The 8,893-nt window shown below is 40.4% G+C and overlaps 1 protein-coding gene across 1 annotated transcript; it reads left to right on the plus strand.

Annotated features, from left to right (window-relative positions):
- Positions 1-5,404: 5,404 nt before the first annotated feature.
- On the plus strand, positions 5,405-7,749 carry SMIM43 (small integral membrane protein 43). Its single transcript, XM_047797934.1, has 3 exons — positions 5,405-5,738; positions 6,543-6,695; positions 7,675-7,749. The coding sequence occupies exon 1, from the start codon at positions 5,420-5,422 to the stop codon at positions 5,609-5,611; it is 192 nt and encodes a 63-aa protein (XP_047653890.1). The 5' UTR covers positions 5,405-5,419; the 3' UTR covers positions 5,612-5,738; positions 6,543-6,695; positions 7,675-7,749.
- Positions 7,750-8,893: the final 1,144 nt, after the last annotated feature.

Consider the following 8,893-nt stretch of genomic DNA (forward strand, 5'->3'; position numbering starts at 1 on the left):
AAACCTATGGGACACAGCAAAAGCAGTTCTCAGAGGGAAGTTTATAGTGATACAGTCTTCAGAAAAGAAGAAAAATCCCAAATAAAAAACCTAACCTTATACCTAAAGCAATTAGCAAAGGAAAAACAAACAAAAGACAAAGTTAGTAGAGAAATTCTGGAGTTCCCGTCTTGGCACAGTGGAAACGAATCCAACTAGGAACCATGAGGTTGCGGGGTTTGATCGCTGGCCTCACTCAGTGGGTTAAGGATCCAGTGTTGCCGTGAACTGTGGTGTAGGTCACAGACTTGGCTCGGATCTGGGATTGCTATGGTTCTGGCATAGGCCAGCAGCAACAGCTCTGATTAGACCCTAGCCTGGGAACCTCCATATCTCCATGTGTCAAGGGTGCAGCCCTAAAAAGACAAAAAAAAAAAAAAATCCTAAAGATCAGGGCAGAAATAAATGAGATAGAGATGAAGGAAACAATAGAAAAGATCAATGAAACTAAAAGCTGGTTCTTTGAAAAGATAAACAAAATTCATAAACCTTTAGCCACTCACCAAGACAAAAAGGGAATGGGCTCAAATCAATACAGTTAGAAACAAAAAAGAAATTACAGCTGACACCACAGAAATACAAAGGATCATAAGAGACTACTACAAGCAACTATATGCCGATAGAGTGGACAACTTAGAAAAAATGAACAAATTCTCATGAAGGTTATACCTTCCAAGACTGAACTAGTAAGAAATAGAAAATATGAATAGGCCAATCACAAGTACTAAAATTGAAAATGTGATTTAAAAACTTCCAAAAAACTAAAGTCCAGGACCAGATGGCTTCACACATTTAGAGAAGAGTTAACACCTATCTTTCTGCAACTCTTCCAAAAAATTGCAAAGAAGGCTCTTAGGCTCATTCTATGTGGCCACCATCACCTTCATGACAAAACCAGACAAAGGTAACCACAAAAAAGAAAATTACAGGCCAAAATCATTGATGAACATAGATGCAAAAATCCTCAACAAAATTTAGCAATCTAACTATTTATTAAAAGGACTATACACCATGATCAACTGTAATTCATCCCAGGGATATAAATATATGTAAATCAATCAATGTTATACATCACATCAACAAACTGAAGAGTAAAAATCATATGGTTATCTCAATAGATGCAGAACAAAGCTTTTGATAAAAATTCAACATCCATTTATGATAAAAACTGCCCTGAAAGTGGGAATAAAGGGAATCTACCTCAACATATTAAAAGGCATATATGACAGACCCACAGCTAACATCATTCTCGATGGTGAAAATCTGGAAGCATTTCCTCTAAGATCAGGAAGAAGACAAGGATGTCGACCTCTCACCACTTTAATTCAACATAGTTTTGGAAGTCATAGCCATGATGATCAGAGAAGAAAAAGAAATGAAACTAAATTGAAAAAGAAGAGGTAAAACTGTCACTGATGCAGATGACATGATACTATATATATAAAAAAACCCCTAAAGATGCTACCAGAAAACTACTAGAGATCATCAATGAATTTGGTAAAGTTGCAGGATACAAAATTAATAAACAGAAATTTCTTGTTTTCCTATACACTAACAACAAAAGATCAGAAAGAGAAATTAAAGAAACAATCCCATTTACCATTGCATCAAAAAGAATAAAATACCTAGGAATAAACCTACCTAAGGAGGCAAAAGACCTGTACTTGGAAAACTATAGGACACTGATGAAGGAGATAGAAGATGACACAAACAGATGGAAAGATGTACCATGTTCTTGGATTGGAAGAATCTATATCATAATTAAGTTGACTGTGCTACTTAAGGTAATCTACAGATTCAATACAATACCTATCAAATTACCAATGGCATTTTTCACAGAACGAGAACAAAAAATTTTAAAATTTGTGTGGAAACACAAATCAACCTTGAGAAAGAAAAATGGAGCTGGAGGAATGAGGCTCTTGGACTTGAGACTATTCTACAAAGCTACAGTCATCAAAACAGTATGGTACTGACACAAAAACAGAAATATAGATCAGTGGAACAGTGTAGAAAGTCCAGAAATAAATCCACACATGTGTGGTTGAGTAATCAATGACAAAGGAGGCAAGAATATACAATGGGGAAATTACATTCTCTTCAATAAGTTGTGCTGGGAAAACTGGACAGCTACATGTAAAAGAGTGAAATTAGAATACTCACCATATACCATACATTTTTGTGTAGCACCAACACAGAAATAAACTCAAAATGGATTAAAAACCCAAACATAAGACCAGATACTATAAAACTCTTAGAGGAAAACATAATCAGAACACTCTTTGACATAAATTGCAGGAGTATCTTTCTTGATCCACCTTCTAGAGTAATGAAAATAAGAACAAAAATAAGCAAATGAGATCTAATTCAACTTAAAAGTTTTTGCATAGCAAAATAAACCATGAACAAAATGAAAAGACAACCCATAGGATGGGAGAAATTCTTTGCGAACAAAATGACAAGGGATTAATCTCCAGAATATACAGATATACAGTTTTTTGCCAAATAAATCCAAACAGCCCAATTAAAAAATGGTCAGAAGATCTAAACAGACATTTCTCCAAATAAGACAGACAGATGCCAAAAAAACACATGAAAAGATGCTTGACATCATTATTAGGGAAATGCAAATCAAAACTACAATGAGGTATTGCCTCAGACCAGTCAGAATGGCCATCATCAAAAAGTCTACAATAAATGCTGGAGAGGGTATGGAGAAAAGGGAGCCCTTCTATATTGCTTGTAGGATTGTAAGTTGGTGTAACCACTATGGAGAACAGTATGGAGATTCCTTAAAAAACTAAATATAGAACTACAATATGACCCAGCAATCCCACTCTTGGGTATATCCAGAGAAAACATTAATTTGAAAATATCCATGAACAACAATGTTCACTGCAGCACTGTTTACAATAGCCAAGATGTGGAAACAATCTAAATGGTCATCAACAGAGAACTGGATAAAGAAGATGTGGTATGTATATACAATGGACTGTTAGCCATAAAAAAAGAATGAAATAATGCCATTTGAAGCAACATGGATGGACCTAGAAATTAACACACTAAATGAAGTCAGAGAAAGACAAATATGAGATCACTAATGTGTGGAATCTAATAGAAATGATACAATAGAACTTACAAAACAGAAACAGACTCCGATTTTAAAACCAAATTTATGTTTACCAAAGGGGAAATGTGGGGAGGGGGATTAATTGGGGTTTGGATTAACATATACACACTACTATATATAAAATAAATTAAGTAAAAAGGACCTACTATATAGCACAGGGAAATCTACTCGGTACTGTGTAATAACCTATATTGGAAAAGAATCTGAAAAGGAATGGATATATGTATATGTATAACTGTTTTAACTAAGCTGTACACCTGAAAACAGTAATAGAACTTTGTAAGTCAATCCTACTCCAATAAAATAAAAAAAACCCATAAAAAATTAGAATAAAAAATAATGTTATTGACAGAGATATTCGAGAGATTTCTTAAACAGTAAGTTGCTTGGTAGAAAGGCCTAGGGCCTGGGGATTTTGTACAGCAGTATACATGTAACATTTGGGACTCTCATTAACAGAATAATAATAGTGTCCAGCATTTACCTGGTAAAACACTATTCTTACTCAACATCCATCCCATTTTTAATCCTTAAAACAAACCCAAGGAAAAGGTAAGCAAGGGATGTATGTTACAGGTGAGAGGACAGAGAGAGAGCTGAAATGACCACTGTTACGTGGACCTGAGACTAGAATCGGGTCCTGAAGATGTTCAGTTCACAGCTTTTTCCACATCATCCTGTGTATCTGAACTCTCTGCCATCACCAGAAGAGCCACTTACTATAGGCAGGCTATTAAATAATCTGGGATGTGTACTGTCAAGCCTTATTTTCTGAATTCAGCCAGGATCTTCTCCTGTATCTTCACAAATGAATAATGAAGTTGGAGGCTCATAGAGTGGGCAGTGATGACCTAGTGTGTCAGCAGCTTTCATAACCAGACTCTAAGACGGCCACCAACGATCCTTACTCCCTGGTATGCATGTCCTTGAACTCCTAGGTCAAATAGGGCTGACTTCTGGGACCAATAGGATACTGCAGAAGTGGTAGTATATAACTTCTGAAGCTGGCCAAAAACAGGGCTGCAGCTTCTGCCTTCTGCATCTTCTCAGCTCTCAGCACTTGTGCTCTGAGGGAGGTCGGCAGAGGGTTGTGCAGACATCCTGTTCTAGCAGTCCTGTGGAGAAGCCCACTTTGGAAGGAAATGGGGCCTTCCACCAACAGCCAGTACTATTTGCCAGCCACATAAGTGAGCCACCTTGGAAGTGGATTCTCCAGCTCCAGATAAGCCTTCAAATGACTGCCACCCTGGCTAACATCTGACTATAACCTCATGAGAAAATCCAAAATCGCCCAGCTAAGTGCTCCCAAATTCTTGACCCACAGAAACTGTGAGTGGTAACCAATGTTTATGTTGTTTTAAGCCGCTAAGGTTCTTAGGGTAATTTGTTACACAGCAATAGATAAATTGGATTTCTTTCAGAGCTGCACCATATGGGCTGTGGGTGATCTTAAATACAGAGGTGTTAGGTGCTTAAAAGATCACTTTAAGTAAATTGTTTGTTTTGTTTTTGTTTTCCACCAAAGAAATTGAATTCTAAGTCAACATCCAAAGCTCTGTGTCATATAACTTTTTTGACATGTATTTTCTCTTTAATGCCTTTCTAAATGATCTGTTGTCCGCAGAAAACTCTTTACTGGGTGCATCTGCAGTTCTGAAGAATAAGGCAGCTTGAATTTGCATTCACTCAGGCACCGCTTAAGTCATCTTACAGCCCCTTGGACCCCCCCTTCACTGTCACCTTTCATACTTTTGTGTCGGTGGGCCACGGCATCGGCATCGCCTGCCCTTTGGGAAATCCTGAACAAGGGGAAATAATGAAACAAATGACTTAGGGAAGGGGCTAGAGACCCACTTGGATGTTGGGGGTGGAAATCTTAAGACTGCAAAACACCAGTCACAACACCCCCTGGGAGGCTGAGCCATGACCTCTTCCCCTGGCTGTCTCTGCCTGCAGAATTTCGGTCCTAAAAAATCTGCTCATGCACCTTAGAGCGCAGGAAAGGATCTCAGTGTAGCGTAAGACTGTTGTGCCTACGGGGGAGAGTGGGAACCGGGATTAAACCAGCTCCTTGGCGCGTTTCCTTTGAGCTGGAGGAAGCCGTTTACGAACCTGAGAGCTGGCGCCCAGGGCGAGGCGCCCTTGTGCCGGCGAGAGGAGACGAGAAGTGGGACGCAGGCAGCGCGCCTTGTCCGCCAGCGACAACCTGCTCTGAGCGCGCAAGGGCACCGAGCACCGGGTGCCTCCAGCATGGAGTGGGAGCTCAACTTTCTGCTCTACCTTGCGCTCTTCTTCTTCCTGCTCTTTTTACTTTTCCTCCTACTCTTTGTGGTCATCAAGCAGCTGAAGAACTCCGTGGCCAGCACTGCCGGGGCTCTCCAGCCCGGGCGCCTGTCGCTGCACCGGGAGCCTTGGGGCTTCTCTCGCGAGCAAGCCGTGTGACCAGCACCGCACGGATACTGGCGGAAGGGCATGGAGCCGGGCTGGCTCCGGGCTTGGTCTTGGCTTGGATCTTCTGGCCACACGTCTGTCCAGGTTCTAGGACCAGGCTCGGCTGCAGCGCTGGCAGGTCCGTTTGGGCATGGGAGGGGTTTGCAAAGGGACAAGATTTTCCCCTCCTCTGGATGGCTAGGGGGTCATGCGGTGCTCAGATGTCAGGGACAGTGCGTGTTTTGGGTCTGGGCTGGTGCTGTGCCCTTGAGGGACCCTAGAGCTTTTCCAGGGTGAGGAAATATGGTTGAAAGAGAGAAGTTCAGCTTTTGGAGCTGTAATGGCTTTGAGCACCTGCAAGATCTTCCCAGTCCAACTGCATTTTACCCACTACCCGAGGGGTAGAAAACTAAATTATTCAGGATAATTCAGCTCAGCCACTTTGAGACAAAATCGAATGTCAGCCTAACCTTTGGGATAGGAGACAGGAGGAAAACAGGGCTCACTTGGAGTATTCCAAATACTGCTTTAAATATTTTTGTGCATTTGCTAAATGGGATTCAGCTGGTGGTGCCAGGAGCAAGGATTCAGTGGCTCATTTTTTAATGGGGAATCTCTTCTTCCCCTTGATCCTTACGCCTGTGCTAGAGTGGACCCCATAGTTGCCTGTGGATTGCTGTGGTGGGTAAGTTGAGAATCTGAAACAGCAGGAGGGTGAGTGTTAGAGTGGGAGTCATTGGGAAATTCCTGGGGGTTGCCATGGAGGGCTGGAGAATAGAGGCAGTTTACACGTTGTAGGGCATCAGGAAAAGCGACAGGAAGAGTGAGGCTGTCCTACATGATTAGAACATTTGCAGGAAGATTAATGGGCAGGAGTAAACTTATCACCAGTATGCCCTAAGTACCCTCTGGGTAATGTTTGGGAAATAACTTCATCTTCCAGATGCCTTTTTCCTCTGTTTCCACCCTTTGGTGTTCCAGAGCCTAGCAACTGCCTGGGGCTGGTGCCTAGAGGATCACAGATGCAGTTGCAATGGGGTAACCAGGAACCCTGCATGGAGGCTGAAACAACCAGAAATGGAAGTTTTCTGCGATGGTAGGTGGGGACCACCCTTGGTTTCATCTTGTTCCTAGTTAAACTTCTGAAAACCCAGGGCCTAAAAAGGTGAGAGGTTAGGATGGAGGAAATGGGTGCAAGGAAATAAAGAGCTCACTCCCACTTGGACTGGTGAGCTTCTGCTGGAAACAAGGAGTCAAACCGATTCCTAACCCAGTGCGAGAGTACAGGAATCAGTCTCTAGGTAGATGATTATAAAAATTAGAATAGTGTGAGGAGTAATTGCAATTTTAATTATATTTTCTTCACTCTTGGAAAACAGTACAGGGTCTCTTGAAGTTGAAATATCTAATGCAGATATAATTTGTCTTCAATAAAGGAAGATCTGGATTGAGTCATGTTTAGGGTAAGATAAGCTGCCCATGTCATGACCAACACTGAAAATATTTATTAATTTTAGGCACAAAGACAGACCATTTAGAAAGGCTAAAAAACAACAATATAAATTGGTAATATGAAAATGAAGTGAAGACAGTTACATTAATTCAAGAGAAGGAAGAACAGGCTCACTCAGGTGAATATTTATGGGGAAAGTTTTGGCCTGAGACAGTCAGATAATTTCCCACATTTTCTATTTCACTTTACTAGAATAGAACTGTTGATGAAGTAAGTGGTTTGCTTTAAGTATAATGTCATCCTCACTTGTATATATACACACCTCTCTTCATTGGAGTATAGTAAGACCTGATTTGAATTCCCAGTTTGAATCCCAGAAGTCAGCAGCAGTGGGTCTATATTGTACTTTGAACAATAGTTCTCTAATTGGTTGACACCTCTGCAGGGGAATTTAGTTATACAGCTGAAGGGTTAATATGGACTTTGAAGATAAGTGTGGAATTAATCAATAAGCAATAATGGTTGCTTATAAGGATGGAAATCAGTCACTTCATACTTTAGAAATAACAGAATGCAAATTATTTTAACCACCTGCTTGATTCGATTTTGCAATCCTTTATAGCAGTGCCACTGGTGTCCAGAAGTTTAAACCACCCCAACTCTTTTAGACTGGAGACTACAGAGAACCCAGGGTGAGTAGCTTGCTGCCTTGCCAGTATTAAGTCAATCTCTTTGTTGGTTCTACTAAATCCGTTTACTACAAAAGGAATGATTGCCTTTCTCTGCTGTGGCCAGTGCCATTTTATAATCTCCTTGGAATTAAATTCTTTAATTATTAGGTTCCCATTTAATATTTTTTTCCTATTACCCAGCTCCTGCCTGGAACTTGGCCCTAAACTCTGGGGATTAAGGATTCTCACATTTGCTTTCAGGACTTGCTGCTGCTGATCTCCTGCTTTGCCCTTGCTTTGTTAAGAGATCTTGCTTTTGAAACTTTAACACCTGTATATGATCTACCTTGTTCTATTCATTTATTCAATTATCATTCTTTTAGAACCAACATAATCTCCCACATTAGAACTACTTTTGAACTCACATTTTTTGTTGCTTGTACACATTTAAAAAATTGAAATATAGGTGATTTACAATGTTATTTCTTGTATATAGCAGAGTGATTCAGTTTTTTTTTTTTTTTAGGGCCACACCCATGGCATATGGAGTTTCCCAGGCTGGGGGTCCAACTGGAGCTACAGCTGCTGGACTATACCACACCTACAGCAATGCAGGATCTGAGCTGCATCTGTGGCCTACACCACAGCTCAGGGCAACGCTGGATCCTTAATCCACTGAGCAAGGGATTGAACCCTGGAACCTCATAGGTTCCTAGTCAGATTTGTTTCTGCTGCGCCATGACGGGAACTCCCAGAGATACACACACACACACACACACACACACACACACACACACACACACACACATTCTTTTTAAGATTCTTTTCTTTTATATGTTATTACAAGATATTGAGTGTAGTTCCCTGTGCTATACAGTAGGACTGTGTTTTTTGTATGTTTTATTATAGTAGTGTGTATCTGTTAATCCCAAACTCCTAATTTATTCCTCCCCCCAGTTTCCCCTTTGATAACCATAAGTTTGTTTTCCATCTCTGTGAGTCCATTTCTGTTTAGGGAATAAATTCATTTGTATCATTTTTTTAAAGATTCCACATATGAGTAATATCATACAACATTTGTCTTTCTCTGCCGGACTTTACTTAATATGATAATCTCTAGGACCATCCATATCGCTGAAAATGACATTATTTCATTCTTTTTTTGGCTGA

Source organism: Phacochoerus africanus, chromosome 10, assembly GCF_016906955.1.
Source record: "Phacochoerus africanus isolate WHEZ1 chromosome 10, ROS_Pafr_v1, whole genome shotgun sequence".
Lineage (NCBI taxonomy): Eukaryota > Metazoa > Chordata > Mammalia > Artiodactyla > Suidae > Phacochoerus > Phacochoerus africanus.

What these genes read in the sequence shown, in the direction of transcription:
- SMIM43 (XM_047797934.1), top strand. Translation starts at nt 5,420, where the DNA reads ATGGAGTGGGAGCTCAACTTTCTGCTCTACCTTGCGCTCTTCTTCTTC.